This window comes from Pseudophryne corroboree, chromosome 1 (genome assembly GCF_028390025.1).
Source record: "Pseudophryne corroboree isolate aPseCor3 chromosome 1, aPseCor3.hap2, whole genome shotgun sequence".
Classification (NCBI taxonomy): Eukaryota; Metazoa; Chordata; class Amphibia; order Anura; family Myobatrachidae; genus Pseudophryne; species Pseudophryne corroboree.
The window spans coordinates 313,633,314-313,655,802 of record NC_086444.1 but is presented as its reverse complement, the minus strand read 5'-3'; the positions used below and the strand labels follow the sequence as shown (position 1 = coordinate 313,655,802).

The window sequence follows — 22,489 nt, the reverse complement described above, 5'->3', positions numbered from 1 at the left end:
TAATGCAGCAAACTGTGGCAAACAAAGCCAGACGCAAGGACGCAATGATGAAATTCGTAGCAAACCCCTGCTTCTCTCACTTGAATTGTCCCCAGACATATTTCTGATAGGCCTCCCTGCAAAAGTTATCAAGTATGTACTAAAATCATGAGGAAACAGCTGTAAAATGGCCGTAAAGTATGATAAAGAAAACTAAGTAATGTTAAGCCTGTTTATGGGCACAGATGGATAGAGAGGTTAATCAGGGCAATATAATAGTTAATGAGGTTGAAAAAATGCATAGGTTCATCACGTGTTGTATATAGTAGAAAATAGAAGCGCTGTCCGTGAGGATATAAAACAATTATTTTATTACAAAACAGTATGTATATTCTGCTAGTAATTAGAGAAACAAAAAATAACAAAATTAAAACATAATAATAGATAGGTATTTTTAACCGTGATTCAGTGTCTCATAATTAGCGCACTAAGCGCTTACTTCCATTGTTACCATCACGTGTTGCACTGATCCAGAGGAAGGCAAAATAAAACACACAGTATGACCGATGCAAAGTTATCCTTACAGGGATGAAAAAGACTGACCATCATACAGTTTGCTCATGGTGTACTAGAACTTCCTCCTTCTCCCAATTTATGGCCCCTTGTCCTTTGTTACTACTTCCTTTGCTAACAGATGCATATTCCTTACAGACATATTTTGTTAAAACAAATCTTCTAATGTATTTGCATTACGATCAGCAGAAGCAAGCTGTGAACAACTTTCCATATATTTGCATCTGTGACGTCTGCCTTTTTTATTACTAGATCAGGTGCAGTTTTATGATGTCTTCATGCTGGTGGCGATTGGAAGGATAGGATTTCTTTATATTTTCTGGTTCACAGTTACACCAGCACTCCGAGGCACCGGTTGCTACAGTACTCATGAATTGACTGAGCGACTCAATTTGTTTTTATGTGTATTCACAAAATATTTTTTTTATTGTTGATTACAATAACATGTAATGTATAGAAAACACAGCAGGGTCTTTCCATGAAACATAGGAGACAATGGTATCCGGTCTTTAGGTTGACAACACTTAGGTGAACACTCATTAGGTCTAGCACTATTAACTGACATGCATTAGGTCGACATGGCAAAGGTGTCAACATTAGTTTTTCACATTTTTGTTTGAATTTTTTGAAGTTTTTCATATTTTACGATCCATGTGGACTATGAGAGGAAATAGTAACCGAGCCATGCGAGGGGACACGGTGCACTAATTGGGGTTCACGGTCACTTTGCAAAGAAAATTATACAATTTTAGTTTAAAAAAATAAAATAAAAACCAATGTCGATCTTCTCCATGTTGACCTAATGACTGTATCGACCTACCTCAGGTTTCTACCTAGTCACTGTCAACCAATAGTAGCCGACCTAGTTACTGTCGACCCAACGATCCACACATGGACACAATAAATTAAAATTAAATTTCACATAACTGCTAACATTTTAGTATGTATGGATGTCGTAAAAAAATCATAGTATACGGTGTTGAAAATCAATATAATTATCGATTTCCCATGTGTGTAAACACTGAACATATATGGAAGTTGTTGAAGTGGATGCAAAAACGGCTAAGAGATGGTGAACACTTAGTGAGCACATAGAGCAAGCTGGCAGCAACTGGAAATGACCATCATCACCAGATGAAATAATTTATACATCTTCACTGTTAACCAGGAAGATAAACAGGCATACAGTACATTGATTAACTCGCGTGGAATTTACAGGATTGAGTAATTTGTATCAGAGCCCTGTGACTGGGGATAGAAATGTAACGCGAGTTACGTTCATATGTAACTTGAGTCACATGTCAAAACTTATTTTAAGTATAGTTTGGTTAACAATCAGTTTTTTGTTTGTGTGTCAATCATAAGTTTAGGGTCTTATAAGTATATACTGTAGTATAACAATCATATTGTAAAAATAATTAGGAGAGCAAGGTTTAAATAAATATACACGATCCCTCAGTTCCTATATCCATTCTGTTGTAAAATGAGTCACGCATATAAAACTGAACTACTAAGAGTACATTTGTTCTGCATTAATTATGACTACCTACCCCATATAATGTTGTCAGATTTTTTAAAAATGTTGAATTTCAGCTTCATTTTTAACGGGAGTCACATGGAATGGTCCAGCACACACATGCAAGGAACAGTATGATATGCCAAATGTCAGTATAACGACACTGGCATCCCGTGCGCCAGAATGCCGGCAGGTGGGTGAGCGCAACAAAGTTCCTTGTGGGCTCGCTGTGACTGCCACGCTGCGGGCTCGGCGGTGAGCTTCATTTGTCACAGATTCTATTCTCCCTCTGTGGGGAATCACCTACTTTGCCGGTATTCAGGCAGTGATATAGTACCCATCGGGATCCCAGCATCACTATTGAGACAGCCGGGATCCCGATGGACGGTATTTTAGCTGCATACCCACCTGCATTGTGCTATGCTTGCTGTAATCCTAATGCACAGAGACACTGCAGGAATGTCTGAGAAGTGGCTTCATTGCACAGATACTCCGTGCTCAGGTCACCCATAGGGCTTATAATGTACATTTCAGCATTTCCAGCTACATCACAGCCAGGGGAAACAGATTGCTGCTCTTAGGTATGTTTCTGCTTAATCAAATATGCCTCCCATTCATAGTAAATAGACCGCTTGCTAGGAAACCCCATTACCATCTAAGCTGATCATAGCATAATGAGGTTTTTCTTCAGAAGCAGAACTTATTCCCAAACAGGCTCTACAAATACAGGGCGACTGAGAATTCAACTACAATATCTAAAGCATCTACATGGCAAAGATTTGATGAGTTTCTTAATGTGAACTGATCCCAAGTGATCAGGCAGAATGACTCTTGGAATTAAGGAGAGAAATCAGCAAGTTGATGTTTATTTTCCATAGTGCTACTATGGTATAATGGAATCTGCTTTGACTAATGTAATGCATTTGTGAGCAGGATATTCACTGACAAAACCAAAGCCACAAAAGATTATTTGTTTCCGTATTTCTATTTGGTGAGACACAGTCACTGGCATGAGGAGCCGAGGTGAGAACATGTGGCAGGTTTTATACCTGTCTTGGCGTGGGCAGCATCAAGTCCGGTGTTAAGTGTTATATTCACATGCATTTACTGCCTTCTTTCCTCCTCCTTCCCGTCTCTCACATCCACACTTCTCCGGACTCTCCCTTGATCTTCATGTCCCCTTTTTTTAAATCCACCTACAATGTCCAATTCAGGCTCCACGTAGCTCCAGTCTGTGACTCCTCCCCCTCTTTACCCCTGCACCGTTCCTCCCTCCTCTCTCCATGGGGGTCTTTCTGACCTGATCGCTCGCTGCCGTTCATCGCAGCGCAACGATCAGGTCAGAAGTGCACATGGCTGACAGCCGACGGTTGTCGTTGCATAGCGATTGCCTCTGCTTGATTGACAGGCAGAGGCGGTCGCTGGGCGGGAGGGGACGTCACGGTTGCGGCTTGGCCGCCGTTTTGTGGGCGCGTCCGGCCAACGCAGGCGTGGTCGGACCGTGTGGGGAGCGGGCCGCAGCGGCTGTGTGATGTCACGAGCAGTCGCTGCGACCCGGGCAGCGACGAGCTACTCCTGAAGTGCAAAAGCATTGCAGCTGTGCAATACTTCTGCGGGGGGGGGGGGGGGGGCATGACATGAGGGGCGGAGTAGCCCTGTGCTGGGCGTCTCCCCGCATATCAGTGTGCCTGATCGTAGCACTTCAAAATTTTGCAGGGCTACGAGCAGGTCTGAATTAGGCTCCATGTCCCCTTCCTTCCCTCCACCCGTCATCTCCTTTCCTACTCTCATACACATTCCGTCTCACGCTGCACCGCTCCACGTTGCTCCAGTCCACTCTCTTTCCCTCTCAAGCATCTGATCCTTGAGCGGTTACCTCTTCCCCAGCACCTACCGGACACACTCTGATCTCTTACCCACACAGCACCCCTCTCAAGTGGTGCAGCACTCCGATCCCTCTGTCTCCACATCATACACCAGTCCTTTTCAGCTACCCCACTTTATCCCTACAGTGCTAATCTTCACCCGATTGGCCCTGGCACCCTCCGCCTCCACTCGCGATTTGTTCCACTCATTCTACCACCTTTTTCCTTATCCTTTAACCCCTGCCTTTTACACTGCCACATGACTTCACACCACTATCACACTCTATCATCTTGCAGCTACCATCTCAAGCTCTGCCTTCACGTGGTTTGATCCTCTTTCTTACATTCATTCTACTATTTCTAGGGACATCCCTCATACCTTTTACATTTTTTTTGACCATTTTATCTGTATATTTTAATTATATTTTAATTTTATTTTTCAGAATACTTTTATTTTATTTATTTTTGAATTATTAAAAAAATATATATATATTTCATTTTATTCTAATTTTATCTACATTCTATATTATATATCTGCATTTTTATCAGGTCTAACACTACCACCACTACAGCCATACACACCCACACTGCTAGCACTCCTATTTATTCAAATCAAGTTCTTAGACCTCATCTTTGTAGGGTGGTGCTTTTCTAGGCAAACTAGAGGTTTATGTTTTGTACAGTTCTTTTCTCTCCTTTTGCCGTCATACCTTGTTTAGCTAGGGTGTTATTATTTCTGTAAAATGTTAGGCAAGGAGATTACAAGAAGAGTCATTTCTATAACCTTTGACTACAGTATTTGATCATGCTTAGCTATAACCTTATGCACTTGGAAGTATAACTGCTCTGAAGATTCCTTTTACGGTCACCAGTACTTAGGTGTGCAAATGTCTCTGCATGCTATGGCATATGCCACACATACTGTACAAACTTTTTCTGCTGATGTCAGGAGGTGCCAGACTGAAAGCATTAGTGCGTATGTGCAGCAGTGTAGAATGCTATGCAACAGGTACACTCGTGCTGTCAGAGCTCCTGTGTGCTATGCACTGTGTGGCATAATGTGTAAAGGGCACTACTGTGTGTGGCATAATGTGTAAGGGGCACTACTTTGTGTGGAATAATGTGTAGGGTATAAGGGTCACTACTACTGTGTGGCATTACGTGTAATAAGGGGCATTACTGTGTGTGGCTTAATGGGTAATGGGCATTACTGTATGTGGCATAATGTGTAAGGGACATTTCAGTGTAGCATAATGTGTATATGGAGCACTACTACCGTGTAGCATCATGTAAGAGAGGCATTACTGTGTGTGGCATAATGTGTAAGGGGCATTACTATGTGTGGTCAAATATGTAAGGAGCACTACTGTAAGTAGCATAATGTGTAAGGGGCATTACTGTAAGTGGTATAATGTGTAAGTGGTATATCTGTGTAAAAAGAGGCACTACTACTGTGTGGCATAATGTGTACAGGGAATTACTGTGTGGCATAATGTGTTATAAGAGGGATTATTGTGTAGCATATTTTGAACTGGTGACACTATTGTGTGGACACGCCACTTGCTAGCCCTTTTTTTGCCGCGTGCTGTCGGCACACACTCTTTATATTGAGAGAGAAGGTGGGGGGGGGGCAATGCTTTTTATGTATACATTAAAAAGTAGGAGGAGTCAGCAATAGTAAGGGGAGGTGTCTATGCCAGTGGCCAGTTGCTGACATCAAGGTGGGCCTATGTGCTTTACATGCCAGAGCCTAGTTTTAGTCCCAGTCCGGCCCTTACCACAACCATTGTAGCCTGTTTCCACATACATTGTTTTCTTTTTTATGCCAGTAGTATTTAATGATGACATATCCTATGTATGATATGGATAGGAATCCATAAGCTGCCATGAATGATCATAGGGCTGACGTAGACCTTGTGTGTTTTGTGTAACTAGATGCTGCATCATGCACTGTCAGCCACTACTGAAGAACTACATGTTATCTAAGCCTGATTTATGTACATGTTTTATCAAACATAACATGCAAAAATATAGCACCAAGCTTTGTGTTATAAAAACATTAGAAGAGAAATGCGTATGATACCTGAACGCTCACAACACTTCCTCTGCGGCTGCTGTTCTGACTCTCGGACACAGTCTGATTGCTGTAACATAAGGCATCAAATCCCAAAATTCCTCCAACACAGTCACCGACTACACACACCTAAAAACAGAGGAGGACTTCAACTTAAACAGCTTCAAGGTGTTCATAGAGTTTTTAAGTCATTAACAAATAGGTGAGCTGTGAACAGCTCCTATCCGTCATCAAACCGGAGATGACAATCTTGAGAAATGTCCCACAAAATATTCTTCCCATTTTCTTTGTATTGCGAGAACGAGGTTAAACAGAGCTATATATCATATGATATCATAATGGATTTGAGCAAAACTTCAAAAGCACATGCAATATTTTCCGTATGACATTAGCACCATTTGTCTAGTGACTTCACCTTGATAGAACCAAGATTCTATTTTAATGCATTTTATGACGTTGTTCCCAAGCCTGGAATTACTCAGTGCCTGAAATATTGTATTCTGATTTATTCGTTTAGGATTTAAATCCAACAGAGACTTTGATAGCAATTATAATGATGATTACTTCCATCTTTCTTTTTTCTCTTAAAGCGATAGTTATTGCAATTGATTTTCTGCTGCTTAAAAGAACATGACGATGCTTTTCTTCTCCAAAATCTTTGTTGGCAAACATACTACTCAAGTATATGTTTGCAATGAGCAAACAAAAAAAATCCATAACCTGAGCACCAATAATTAGCAAACTGAGGACTATGGGGGTGCTTCAGACCTGATCACTGCTGGTAATCAGCTAGTAACTGCTCATGCACCACAATGCGCACGCACGTCGGGCAGCAACAAAGGGCATCGGCCATCAGCGACGGGATGGTGCGAAAAATCCGATCGCATGGGCGTTTGCAAGGTGATTGACATGAGGAAGCCGTTCGTGGGTGGTAACTGACCGTTTACTGGGAGTGTCCGGAAAAACGCAGGTGTGTCCAAGCGTTTTCAGGGAGGGTGTCTGATGTCAGCTCAGGGCCCCGATCGGCCTGTCCTCATCGCACTGTAGGAGCAAGTCCTGCGCTGCAGAGACTGCACAAAGTGGATTTTTGTAGCTCTGTGTACACATGGCATCGCACACTTGCACAGCGAATTTACACTGCCCCTGGAGGCGGCAACAATCCGAACGCAGGACAGCAAAGTTTGCAGCCCAGCGATCAGGTCTGAATCACCCCTCATGTTTCCCTAGGAATGCTGGCAATGTTTAGTCCTCAGCCCCATGTGACAGCGGGCCTCCTTACAAGTACAATAACAGGTAACCATGAGGTGTATTGCAAAAGTAATCTTATGAGTACCAGATGTGATAGCTAGGACTACATACAAAACCATACCAAAAATGATCATTTAAATTTTATATTTAACAAAATCAACAACAAAGTAATGTCCTACAGTGCCTTGCTATTCACCCCCTTGGCTTTTTACATGTTTTGTTACATTACAACCTGTACTTTTTTTTATTTTTTTTATCTGAATTTTATGTGATGGATATGCACAAAATAGTCTAAGTTGGTGAAGTGAAATGAGAAAAATGTATATATAAAATACATTTTATAAATAAAAATCTGAAAATTGGTATATCTATTAACCCCCTGTGCTATGAAGCCCCTCAAAAGTTCTGGTGCAACCAATTACCTTCAGAAGTCACATAATTAGAGAAATGAAGTCCACCTGTGTGCAATCTAAGTGTCACATGATCAGCCAGTATAAACTCACCTTTTCTGAAAGGCCCCAGAGGCTGCACCACCACTAAGCAAGAGACATCACACCATGAAGACCAAGGAGCTTTCCAAACAAGTCAGGGACAAAGTTGTTGAGAAGTACAAGTCAGGGTTGGGTTATAAAAAAATATCCAAATCTTTGATGTTCCCCCGGAGCACCATCAAATCCATCATCTTCTAAAGGAAAGAACATGGATGGTACCACAACAAACCTGCCAAGAGAGGGCCGGCCACCAAAAAACTCACAGACCGGGCAAGGTGGGCATTTGTCAGAGAGGCAGCACAGAGACCAAAGGTAACCCTAAAGGAGCTGCAGAGTTCCACAGCAGAGACTGGTGTATCTCTGCATGTGACCACAATAAGCCGTACACTCCATAGAGCTGGGCTTTATGGAAGAGTGGCCAGAAAAAAAAGCCATTACTTAGTGTTAAAAATACGAAGGCACGTTTTGAGTTTGCCAAAAGGCATGTGGACAACTCCATGTATGGAGAAAGGTGCACAGGTAAGATGAGACTAACATTGAACTTTTCGGTCACCAAGGAAAACGCTATGTCTGGCGCAAACCCAACACATCCCATCACCCCAAGAACACCATCCCCACAGTGAAACATAGTGGTGGCAGCATCAACCTGTTTCAGTCTGCCTGTGATTTGAGACTGGAACGGAGGTTCACCTTCCAGCAGGACAATGACCAGAAGAATACGGCTAAAGCAACACTTGAGTGGTTTAAGGGGAAACATTTAAATGTGTTGGAATGGCCTAGTCAAAGCCCAGATCTCAATCCAATTGAGAATCTGTGGTCAGACTTGAAGATTGCTGTTCACAAGCGGAAACCATCCAACATGAAGGAGAAGGAGCAGTTTTGGCTTGAGGAATGGGCAAAAATCCCAGTGGCAAGATGCGGTAAGCTCATATAGACTTATCCAATGCGACTTGCAGCTGTAATTGGTGCAAAAGGTGGCTCTACAAAGTACTGACTTTAGGGGGGTGAATAGTTATGCACGCTGAAGATTTTCTGTTATTTTGTCCTATTTGTTGTTTGCTTCACAATAAAAAAAAACACATCTTCAAAGTTGTAGGCATGTTCTGTAAATGAAATGATGCAAACCTTCAAACAATCCATTTTAATTCAGGTTGTGAGACAACAAAACATGAAAAATGCAAAGGGGGGTGAATACTTTAGCAAGGCACTGTATGTAGTTGTGTTTTGTACAATTAAAGCACTGCTACTTGTTGACTTTAAAAAGTGGTTCATCGCATAGATAATTTACCTGAACATACCTATGTACTAAAACTGCTGCATTTGGTGCTCTATTTTCTACAAACTTGGATATTAACATATTCTGTCATGTAAAGCAATCTGCCAAATGTCTACTGGCATAATGGATTCAATCCCTCAGCCTTATATTAATGAGGCCTACACATTATAGATTATGCAGGACTGAGCAACATTTCCACTTCTTTAGCCTGTATATTCAACTGTACCTTGGTAAGGGGAAGCAAGACACTCAGCATTGGGGACCTACTGTCTAATAAATACTTATCACCCACCCATCTACCATGGCGTCAATGTACGATGATCTGGGAGAGTGAAAATAGTTTAGTGAACTAGTCAAAAGTGTTTACGGCATCAAACCTGTCCTCAGAACCTCAAACAATGCATGTTTTTTAGGTCTCCTCACAGATCTCAAGTGAAATAATTAGCTCCACCTGTGGATTTTTTTTTTTTTTAAATATAGTAATGAATACATCTGTGCACCTGATAGGTGACCTGGAAAACGTGAACTGTTTGGGGTTCTGAGGACCGAGTTTGAGAACCACTGGTTTAGAGCATAACAATATACAGAATAACTAACATACTAAGCCGATTATAACGGAACTCATTTGGTAAAACTTGAAAACCCAGATATTCGCCCTGGCTATACAGAAGAAACTCATTTCAGTTATTGAGAGGTCTCAGCACACTACAAAAAAGAATGAACATCTTCCTCTGACTCACCTGCCCAGTGAAGGACATGCCCTCCTGCGACTTGATGAATTCAGAAAAAACCTGGTTGGCACGGTGAATAACCATTGCTACAGCTTCCAGATACTGTGGGGAGGACGTGGCCAGCAGTGGCAGGGCTGCTAGGGGAATGTGGTCCTGGCTGTTAGACAAACAGCCTTCGTCATAACTGTACGGACTCAAGCTGCAGACAAGAAAAAAAAAAGTCAGATTTACTAACACTAGTCCTCTGTGCCACAACTCGTCACCGGGAGTATGTGTACTCTTGTTGCATTATGGAAAAAAATTATTATATTTACTGTACATTTTACACAGCACTGTGCACAGAGTTGTTTAGTCACCATGTTCTTGTACAATCAAGCTTACTATCTATTTTGTATTTTGTTTCCTGGGACACCAGTGACTTTTGTAAGAACACTAGTTGTGAACATTTAGGGGCAGATTCAATGACAGCACGGATAAAGCTCCGGGTAAAAGTGCTCCATTCCCCAAACACTGCAGCATGTCAATCATGCTGTGATTGACAGAGGGCTGTGAGCGATATGGCAAGACCTGTTCTGCACTTGCGCAGGATGGGTCTTGCACCTGCCTAGTCCCATAAATATCGGATTTCTATGCAAACCATAGGCTTTACTTCCAAATCTGAATTAGGCCCTGATTCTAGTCCTTGAATACAGACATTTGACACGGCCGCCATGCATTTACACAAACATCAAGAAAGTGAAAACACCCAAATGTAACATCTCCTGTTGATGCATCTGTGTGGGCACATCACCACATCCTGACCCATGAGATCCACTCCCCCCTTGTGCATGTTATACTACTCTGTACCTAACTTGCTAGAATGCTCTAGATGTGTGGCTAAAATGAAAACAATATTAATACAGCACCCGCCACTACTACCTCAGCTGCTACTAAAGAGAATCATTTATATAAATTACAATTTACATAAGATAAGAGAAAATATAATGATACATATAATGCTATCAGCTGTCAAAACTGGCATACAATATATGGCTAGTATATGATGAAAATAATTAGGTTAGGCCTCTATGCCAGGATAAGCCTTGCACGCACACAAGTGGATATATCATTTTACATCAAGTGAAAAAAATAAATTGAATATTTGATCAAAACATCTACGATAGTATGGCCTAAACGTTATATTCCTTAAATGTATTTTTTGTACCTGCTCTGCTATATTTGATAAAAATATTTTACAGAAATCCCTGAAGTGCTTAGGTGAACCTTTCTCAGCCATTTTATTTTGCCCTTATTGTTTTTGTAGGAATTAAAAACTGCCACTAGGTGGCATACCTTCTAAGTTAGGTAAAGCTTCTAAGAGCACACAACGCAATAGTGTTGTCAAAAGATAGTTTCTATAGTAGATAATGACTTAAAAATAGCTGTCCACTGTAATGGCCTATATGCATGAAGAGTTTAATTCTGAGAAACGCTGTTGGAACATTGTGGGATCAATCATAATAACAGGACATTGCGACCACAGCATCACTCCGTTCACCACATACACCCATAAGGTGTACACCCATGAGCGATGTTGCTCTACTGCAAATCCAAGTGCACAACCACACGTGTGATGGCATACTGCTCTGAAATAAATTGTCCTAATTTATACTTTTCAGCAACAAGCAGCTTCCATGGTCTTTCAGGAAAATGCCAATATATGGGAGCAATTTATTTGCGAGCAATGTGCCATCGCGATGTCAGAGGAAAAGCGCATACCTAAATAGGCGCTAGGTATAATCAAGAATATTGGGGTGACAATTATCCGCCGATATGAGCATTCCCACAATGTTCAAATGGCAAATCGCCACCTTCGCTTGGAAATGAATTGCCCCCATAGTGTAATTTTGTATACCTTAGAGATAAATGATCTCTGCTTTCATGACCACTAAAATTGCAGTGACTGCTAACTCGGATGAAGGCACCAGGTGCTATATAGCAGCTTCTTGTGTGTAAAAACCATAAAACACTCCATGAGGTGATGAGCAAAATACACCATTATAATGATAGATCATTTTAGCCCAGTGGTTCCTAAACATTGTTGAATCACGGCGCTCTAGAGTATCAGAATTCTTTTCATGTCACCCCTAGGCTAAAAGTTTGTTATTGAGAAATGTAGAAAGAAATATTAAATTAAGTAAGTTGTGTTTATATGTCATCCTTAGGTTCAGTTATGTGTTGGGGGACAAGATTTGCGTCTGTTTGTCCACATAATTTATGACTGGCAGCCACAAGCACTGGTTTTGCCTATTACACTGACCATAAATAATTTGAATTGGTCCTGGACCACCAATCCAAGGCATACCAGCAAGTGTCCTGAGGCTCCCCAGGGTGCCACGGCACACAGTTTGAGAACCACTGTTTTAGCCTTTTTTTATTATACCTTCAAAATAATGAACACACAAAAAAATAAAAATAAATTTAAACCGATTTGAATACAAAATTGCAAGTAGCAGAAATAAAGGGATTAGGTTAAAGACAGCTGAGGAAGAGAAGTGGGAACAAAGTCTAGAGGCGAAATATGAAAGGTGGAAGACTAACAGAGACACTTACTTAGATACCAATGAGAACGCTTCTGAGCAGATTGCTGGGCAGGGAACGAGCCTAACGGCAATGTGTCCTAATGCTGCTGGGTAATGTACCCTCATTACAGTGTCAAACACAGACTTGATGGTATTGACGTCACCCTGCTTGGAATTCTGATCTCCACTGCCTGTATCCAGGATATTACCCCCATGGAGCACCAGGATTAGTACATGGACTTTACACGGCTGCAGGGAAGCTTGTGCAGATTCATCCTGCATTAAACATAAGCATTATTACAAACAGGTCCATATATAGAAACATGTTCCCAGCTGTGACAGGTATTGACTTACATCATTAATATTTAACACAACAGATGGCATGCAACCATTAAGATACCTAATCCAAATAAATATTTCCAAAGAATATGTTAAGCACAAGAAACAAAAAAAAAAAAAAAAAAACAAACACCACTTTTAACTAGTGTCAGATTTTACCTAGGGACTGCAGGCCCCCAGTAAAATCCACCACCCCTGTGACAGCCTTATAGTGGCAATGACTTCCCATTGGAATCGCTCCTTGCTAATCACATAATGCCAGTCAGGTCTGTAATTAGCAGTGAGCCACTCCCCTGCTATTACAGCAGCCCTAACTATTGGTGTGTACACACGGTGAGATTTTTTCTTTCGATTTTGAATATATAGTCAAAATCGGAAGAAAAGTTAGTGCAAATCGCAAGGTGTTATGCCACTTGTGATCCCGATGCGCGGTCCCGCCAGGTCGGTATCACAAGAAAAGATAGACTGTGCAGGCAAGTCAATCCTTGATAGATCGGTGTACTATCTAGTTCATCTCACATGTCAATTAAATCTCACATAAGCCAAAATCGTAAGCACACATATAGTCCATATCTCAAGAAAATTTAGTCAAAATCGGTGGTGCTGGGCTCCGGGGAGTTCAGGGGAAATTGCAAAGTGAAAATCGGGCATAGCAAGGATCTCACCGTGTACACACCATAACTTCTCCATGCTACAGCTGACACAGTCCCTAGAAGCCTATTTGTTGATTTGTACCATTGTGCGGGATAATGATCCTGCGCATATGCACATTTCAGGCCGGCAGAGTCTCCAGGAAATAGAGGCAGAATCCACTACTGCTCCCAACTACAGCATTCTGGCCCTTGGGCATTTATTTTATTCTACTTTATAAATAGTTTGTCTATTTTTTTAATACTCTACTTCAAAGATAATAAGGGAAAAAAATAATATTTTTTTTGTAGCTAGGTTAAGCCAAGGATCTTCTTCCCACACTACTGCTGCAATGCTGCCAGCCAGCCGAAAAACCTTGGGATGCCAAAGCTTGTTCTAGCTCGCAGAAAAATGCTCTCCACACTACAAAATGCTTTCGAAATTTCAACAACCTAAACAGTAATTGTAGAGACTGTTGTGTAAACACAAAACAGACATACACATTGGGGGGAATTCAAATGTTTGAAAAGTCTGTTGGGTGTCTGTTTTTTCCTGTCTATTAGATAGTAAAAAACAGACACCCAACTAACTTTTCAAACATTTGAATTCCTCCCATTATGTTAAACATGAAATGAAACTTAATTAAACAATTGTGTTTCTCCTCTGGATAAGTTAACTGCCCACTTGCACTGGATTCGGCTGGAATACATAATATAGAAATCACGAATATCAACTAACTACAGCATATGCTGCATCACTGGTGCAACTTGATGTATAGGGAGTATAGAAAACCGTCACCGTGAGTACTTTACTTAGTAAAAATCAGCTGTTCTAGAGCAAACAAGGAAATCATTGCCAATTGTGAATGGAAGGATTCCTAAAGATGTAAATGAAATTAGATATATCACCACCATACAAACTGAAAAAAATAACCTGGCATCAACTTTTAAAACACATTATTCTAAGAAAAAATATAAATATATACAAACGTCTGCTAAAAAAAAAAAAATGTATATCCTATTTCAAATCTAGTTTTTAAATCTAAAAATCCAAAATTACAACCCACAACATGGCCTCATCAAGTACTTAAATTTGATGAATATAATCAAATGTAACACATAGTGTAACCCATACCAGATTTTACAGTTATTTAACAAACCAACAGGCAAATATGAAAAAGCCATTGCTTCCATATCAGTAAATAAGTACATTTGAGTCAGGTGCTGGTAAGCACGTATACCTCGTCGCTTAGATCTTCAGGAAGTGCATCCACCTTGATTGATTGATATTATATACATATATAAGTGTGTGTGTGTGGCCTGCACCATTTAGGTTTGTGTTACCAGGATTCCAAGGAGGAGTGGCACCTGCAGAGATGTCAGAGACGCCACTGTTGCTGCTCCTCAATCTGGAAAAAGTTACAAGGCCATTTCCAAACAATGTTTCTACATATTTTTACTACAGTAATTTACCAGCTTTGGTAAATGTTAAACCTCATAACTTCTGTTTGTTCAGAAAAAGAACGAACAAGAACAGCTTTTATTGAAGGAAAGACCCATCTCTCCAAAGATAACACACTGCAATGTGGTTTGGCTTTGACAAGTTACAGTAACTCTGAATGAAACATAGATTTGTGATTTTTCTTTTTAAGCAAATGTTTTCTTTATTGAAGAATGAAGTGAGCTTAGATGACACACACACACACACACACACACACACACACACACACACACACACACCGCATGATAGAGCCCGAGCTCCCGGCAGTAGGACTTCCAGGAACAGCAGCTCCTGTATGAGAAGCAGCCGCCCTCTTAATATAATCCGGCCCTGGTGTCCATCATTTTGACCGGCTTTTCACTATTAAACAAATAAAATGACACTCAGACCTGTATATAAAGCCATCTAAAGCAGAAGCAGCCTCAAGAGTAATCGGGTGGGGTGATCAGGCCTTGGGAGTACATGCATGTTTTGTACCTCAATGTACCTTGGAAACATTTCCATAGTTAAATTTGTAATTTTATCATGGAACAAAATCAGCTGAACAGACAATGGCAGGAGATCTGACTGCATAACTTAATGTCTGGAAAACCCTGCACGTGAATGGCAGAAGCGCATACCATTAGTAACTGTGGTGGAGCAATGGCAATTTTGCAGCCACTAATATTCTTTATGTCAGCGTATTCTAGAGCAAAATGTAAGTCATCTTTTGGACAACTGAAGCTTAGCTGTGATGGCATCATGTAAAGGGTCAATGATAATAAACACACAAACAAATCTATAGATAAGTTACTAAAAATAAATCAAAGCTTTAGAAGAGGCAATTCCATACTGCAGCCACATTAATTGTTTCTGAGGTTGAAAAAAGACAATTTGTCCATCGAGTTCAACCTGTTAGTGATCTCTTTATATATTCTTAAGACTAACTTTTAACTGTGGTGAATGTTTAGCTGTTATGTCTATTCCTTTTTTTTCACTATAGTGCATGATTTACCCAGTATAACCCTGTATATCCTTATCCAGTAGGAATTTTTCCAGCCCATTCTTAAAAGCAAAGACCGAGTCCACCATTATCACTCTCTCAGGCAGTGAATTCCAAATACGTATTGTCCTTACTGTGAAGAAACCTTTCCATCTCTGAGTGTGAAATCTCCTCTCCACTAACCTAAGCGGGTGTCCACGTGTCCTTTGTGTTGATTTTACCAAAAACTAATCCCCCACTAGCTCTGTGTATTGTCCCCTTATATATTTGTAAATGTTAATTATGTCCCCTCTTAACCCCTTCAGTGGTGAGTTTTTAATTTAAAAACACACCCTGGGGGGGGGGGTGTTTTTAAATTGGTGTGGGAGCAGGGGAAGGTGCAGGAGGGGCGAGTTTCGGGGCAGGGCGAGGTTATCACCCCAGCCCTGATTTCCAGCTGCCTTGGAGCGCACGGGAAATCAGCATAAGCCATTTTACAGCTAAGCCCGACCCCCGGCCCATAGGAGTCTGGGGGGTGGGCTAAATTCCATAATGTAGTATGCTGATTCCCGGGCGCCGTGCACGCTGCACAGCTGTCCCCATGGAATCAGGAGGTAGTAAGCACGGAAATTTTCGGGGTAGCCAGTGCTGTTAGCGTTGGCTAGCCCGGAAGATTTCCGTGCATACCACTGAAGGGGTTAATCTATTTTTTTCCAGTGTAAACATGCCATGCCTAGCCTAGCAAGCCTTTCCTCGTATTCGAGAGTAGCCATACCCTTTATCAATTTGGTCGCCCGTCTCTGAACCTTTTCTAGTTCCAGGATGTCCATAATTGTGCAGAGTATTCAAGATGTGGCCTCACTAATGATTAATATAATGGGAGTATAAAATTCTCATTCCTTGCATCAATTCCCCGCTTTATGCATGCTAATACCTTGTTTGCTTTATTTGCTGCATTCCTAGTTTGGGTACAACTGCTAAGTTTGTTATCTGTGTGAACACCTAAATCTTTTTCTAGTATAGAATCCCCTAGTTATTACCCATTTAGTATGTAGGTAGTATTATTGTTCTTGTTACGGAAGTGATTACCTTACATTTGTCTACTGTATATTGATCCTCATTCTCCATTTTGCTGTCCATGCTTCCAGTTTAAATAAGTCATTCTGACGAGACTCGGCATCCCCCTCCGAGTTTATAACCTTACACAGTTTGGTATCGTCTGCAAAAATAGACACTATGCTCTCTAGACCTACTTTTAGATCATTTATGAAAATGTTCAACAATAGTGGTCCAAGTACAGACTCTTGTGGCACCCCACTTATTACGTCAGTCCATTTTGAAAAAGTGCCATTTATCACCACCACTTGCTGCTCCCTATTATACAACCAATTTCTAACCCAAGTACATATTGTGTTTTCTAGCCCTAGTTCTCGCAATTTATAGATAAGTCTCATGTGAGGTACCATATCGAAAGCTTTAGTAAAGTCTAAAAATAGAGCCTATGATTGGATACAGAAGCTGCACATAAATAAATTCCCTCAAACATTTGTAATGATGTGTTGGACAAAATTCCTCAACTACGATGCAAAAATAGAGAAAAAGATTACTATTAGTTATCACTACTACAGGTGGTTCTAGAGGCTAATGAACTATGTGGTCTACTTATGTCTCACGTGAATTAATCATGTAGACATGTTGTTTTCTAGAATAAATAATGACAATGTAAATAGGTCATGTGTTAGATTTTCCCATAAACAGACAGACAGACAGACAGATACAGGTTGAGCTACCCGTATATACTCGAGTATAAGTCGACCCGAATATAAGCCGAGGCACCTAATTTTACCACAACAACCTGGGAAAACTTATTGACTCGAGTATAAGCCTAGGGTGGGAAATGCAGCTCTACCCGTACACAGATCTCATAGTGCCAGATATGCCCCACAGTGCCAGATATGCCCCACAGTGCCAGATATGCCCCACAGTGCCAGATATGCCAGATATGTCCCACAGTGCCAGACATGCCCCACAGTGCCAGATATGCCCCACAGTGCCAGATGTGCCCCACAGTGCCAGATGTGCCCCACAGTGCCAGGTGTGCCAGATATGCCCCACAGTGCCAGGTGTGCCAGATATGCCCCACAGTGCCAGGTGTGCCAGATATGCCCCACAGTGCTAGATACTTACCTCCGTCGCTCCCGCGCTGTTTTCTGAAGGAGGGACACCGAGAGCGCAGCGCGCGGCTCTCCTGTGTCCCTCCTGCATCTCCGGCGGCAGCGGCGTGTGTTAAAGGAAGTGCCGGTTCGTGCACTTCCTTTACCACTCAGACGCCGCTGCCGCTGGAGATGCAGGAGGGACACAGGAGAGCCGCGCGCTGCGCTCTCGGTGTCCCTCCTTCAGAAAACAGCGCGGGAGCGACGGAGGTAAGTATCTAGCACTGTGGGGCATATCTGGCACACCTGGCACTGTGGGGCATATCTGGCACTAAAGCTGACTCGAGTATAAGCCGAGGTGGCTTTTTCAGCACAAAAAAAAATGCTGAAAAAGTTGGCTTATACTCGAGTATATACGGTACTTAGACATGAGCGGTTCTGCAGAAAGGCAGCTGAATTTCTGCAGCTAAATGATAAATCAAAGTCCAAACAGTTAACATTTTCTGTGCACAAAAAGGATGATGTGTTTATATGGGCTACAGTCTGTAATTTAGAAGAACATGGAAAGCAACAGATAAGAAATTTGCTGCCATGAAGAAACACATCTGTTCTGTAGAAACTGACAGCACAAAGAGTTTTCTTGGCCACTTTTCTCTACTAATGACCGGGTGTGACTGTAATATAGCCGTGCCTCTGTTTAATCTCTCTCTATTGATAGCCTAATATATTTATAAAAAAACTATGATTTCTGCTGAGATTATGTTCCATGATAAACTCACTGTATATTACAAAGATTGCAAATTTTAATGACTAAGGTTGGGTTTGTCTTTTACGTAACTGACTGAATGTAACTATGGTTGACAAGGAAGTTGTGAAAAGAATAGACAAGCATTCTTTCTGGGTGCAGTCTGCTCATGTCCAAACACATAATACGCACAAATGGTATAGGACAGCAGAGTACTGGACATAAGCAATGCTGATGTGAAGCACAGGAGCGGTAATTAGGTTTAGGAACTAATTAATTTTCCTCACAAAAGCTGTTTTCTGTAAGATTACTTATCAAAATGACTATATGTTACTGTTTGAAATAGTTATATGAATTTAGCATACTTTTATGGCTTTTCTTAACAAGATTTGCAGCAGTCTCAAATGAATTTATGATTGTAAAGTGCTTCTTCTCACTTCTCCACTAGAAACACAAGTGTAGCATAGTCGCCTACTTTTGAAGTCTCATCTCTCAGAGGGAGAAGCACAGAGAGGAGATGCTGGTTACCACTTCGGGGCTTGGGGTCGGGCTGTCAGTCACTAGGCTCTGCTCCCAAAATGCAGTAATTTACCGAAGTTTAAATGGGAGAAAATCAGATTAAGTTCCTATGGGTGCAGAGAAACAATATGATCCTCCCAAGGCCCCTGCTCATCACTCTACTGCAGAGTAGAGGCCTCTACTGTGCATGCACCAGACAAATGCAAGCAGAGAAAAGGCCCCACTTCTGACAGTAGCGTGGGACAGCCAGTAAGGCTTTAACTGGATCACCATCACCTCCCACAAAAATTGTAAAGTCACTAAGAAGACTACACACTAAGTAACAACATATATATGTACAGTTGTACACTAGAGCTTTTCAGCTCATTCAGAGTGTGCACCTGCATGACACTACAATTCTCAGCATGGTAGCGCCTTGGTATTATGTTTAAAATAAGGGTGTCTGTGCAGTTCCGATTTCCCCTAGCTCAGAGTGCCTACCCGGAAGGCAGAAATTACATCCTTACACTAATTTAAGACCCCCAAGACTGCGCACTGACAACAGGAGCTGCTGGAAGAGGTGAAGACGTCCAGAAGCCATAACTTCCAGAGATCACAGCTGGGACACAGCATCAGTGGAGCACCATCCAGTCGCTGCTTAGAGATTCCCAGACTGTGTCCCCACATCCAGAGTTGCAGTGTGTAACAAAGACAAGGCTACATAGGACACAGGACAATCTGGACCGCTGTAAGGTGGGCATAATAAACTAGACCACACTTTCATGGTCCAGTGCTTACTAGTAAGCCCACAATACACTCCCTTCCGCACCTTTTAAGACTACTTCTAGGGATCTAGGCACTACCGCAAGACTTTTGGTGATATATACTTTTCTCAAACAGCATTAGTGGGAGCTCTTTTTACCCTTACAGGAGAAACATATATGGGGATTAATTCCCATATTAATGAGACAGAGACTGGGCTATACCCTTACATATAAAGCTTCTTGAGGACTTAAATAATAATATTATTTATACTGTAACACGTTTATTTTGATATGGTTTTATATCATTTATGTTTTTGAAATAAACTGCATTTACCCAAAGTTGAACCAGTTCATAGTTCCCGTCCATGCAGTATATCCAAACGGCGGCACTCTGGATGTGAATAAACAACTTTAAACCACAGCTTGCCAAAGAAGCTATGGTTTAAAGTAGTGATGAGCGGGTTCGGTTCCTCGGAATCCGAACCCCCCCGAACTTCAGCCTTTTTACACGGGTCCGAGGCAGACTCGGATCTTCTCGCCTTGCTCGGTTAACCCGAGCGCGCCCGAACGTCATCATCCCGCTGTCGGATTATCGCGAGACTCGGATTCTATATAAGGAGCCGCGCGTCGCCGCCATTTTCACACGTGCATTGAGATTGATAGGGAGAGGACGTGGCTGGCGTCCTCTCCGTTTAGAATAGAAATAGATAGAGAGTGAGAGTGAGACACTTGATTTACTGGAGCTTAGGAGTACTCAGAGAGTGCAGAGTTTACTAGTGACTGACCAGTGACCACCAGTGCAGTTTTATTATTATTTAATATAATCCGTTCTCTGCCTGAAAAAAAACGATACACAGTGACACAGTATACCATATCTGTGCTCAGCCTCAGTGTGCTGCATCATCTATGTATATCTGACTGTGCTGAGTGCTCACTGCTCACACAGCTTAATTGTGGGGGAGACTGGGGAGCAGTTATAGCAGGAGTACATTAACAGTGCACACTTTTGCTGCCAGAGTGCCACTGCCAGTGTGACTGACCAGTGACCACCAGTATATTGTGATTGTCTGCCTGAAAAAGTTAAACACTCGTTTTGTGGTGTTTTTATTCTATAAACGCATTCTGCTGACAGTGTCCAGCAGGTCCGTCATTATATAATATATACCTGTCCTGCAGTAGTGATATATATATATTTTTTATATCATTATCATCCAGTCTATATTAGCAGCAGACGCAGTACGGTAGTCCACGGCTGTAGCTACCTCTGTGTCGGCAGTCGCTCGTCCATCCATAATTGTATACCACCTACCTGTGGTGTTTTTTTTTTTTTTTCTATCTTCTTGATACTAGTAGCTTACTTTAGGAGTCTGCAGTGCTGACAGTGTCCAGCAGGTCCGTCATTATATAATATATACCTGTCCGGCTGCAGTAGTGATATATATATATTTTTTATATCATTATCATCCAGTCTATATTAGCAGCAGACGCAGTACGGTAGTCCACGGCTGTAGCTACCTCTGTGTCGGCAGTCGCTCGTCCAACCATAATTGTATACCACACCTACCTGTTGTGTTTTTTTTTTTCTATCTTCTTGATACTAGTAGCTTACTTTAGGAGTCTGCAGTGCTGACAGTGTCCAGCAGGTCCGTCATTATATAATATATACCTGTCCGGCTGCAGTAGTGATATATATATATATTTTTTATATCATTATCATCCAGTCTATATTAGCAGCAGACGCAGTACGGTAGTCCACGGCTGTAGCTACCTCTGTGTCGGCAGTCGCTCGTCCATCCATAATTGTATACCACCTACCTGTGGTGTTTTTTTTTTCTTTCTATCTTCTTGATACTAGTAGCTTACTTTAGGAGTCTACAGTGCTGACAGTGTCCAGCAGGTCCGTCATTATATAATATATACCTGTCCGGCTGCAGTAGTGATATATATATATTTTTTATATCATTATCATCCAGTCTATATTAGCAGCAGACGCAGTACGGTAGTCCACGGCTGTAGCTACCTCTGTGTCGGCAGTCGCTCGTCCATCCATAATTGTATACCACCTACCTGTTGTGTTTTTTTTTTCTATCTTCTCGATACTAGTAGCTTACTTTAGGAGTCTGCAGTGCTGACAGTGTCCAGCAGGTCCGTCATTATATAATATATACCTGTCCGGCTGCAGTAGTGATATATATATATTTTTCATATCATTATCATCCAGTCTATATTAGCAGCAGACGCAGTACGGTAGTCCACGGCTGTAGCTACCTCTGTGTCGGCAGTCGCTCGTCCATCCATAAGTATACTAGTATCCATCCATCTCCATTGTTAACCTGAGGTGCCTTTTAGTTGTGCCTATTAAAATATGGAGAACAAAAATGTTGAGGTTCCAAAAATAGGGAAAGATCAAGATCGACTTCCACCTCGTGCTGAAGCTGCTGCCACTAGTCATGGCCGAGACGATGAAATGCCATCAACGTCGTCTGCCAAGGCCGATGCCCAATGTCATAGTACAGAGCATGTAAAATCCAAAACACCAAATATCAGTAAAAAAAGGACTCAAAAATCTAAAATAAAATTGTCGT

At 41.5% G+C, this 22,489-nt stretch overlaps 1 protein-coding gene across 24 annotated transcripts in view; it reads right to left on the bottom strand.

Annotated features, from left to right (window-relative positions):
- The window catches only part of PITPNM2 (phosphatidylinositol transfer protein membrane associated 2), a 545,353-nt gene that overhangs the window by 85,862 nt on the left and 437,002 nt on the right, over nt 1–22,489 (bottom strand). For 23 of the 24 annotated variants that reach the window (XM_063964525.1, XM_063964523.1, XM_063964527.1 and 20 more), the window contains 3 exons: nt 12,346–12,590; nt 9,763–9,952; nt 6,017–6,136 (listed from right to left, as the gene is read on the bottom strand). In XM_063964525.1, the coding sequence (XP_063820595.1) occupies nt 6,017–6,136; nt 9,763–9,952; nt 12,346–12,590 (555 nt within the window). Of the gene's footprint in view, nt 1–6,016; nt 6,137–9,762; nt 9,953–12,345; nt 12,591–22,489 lie in introns of those variants that run through there. The other variant, XM_063964545.1, reaches the window with a different exon arrangement.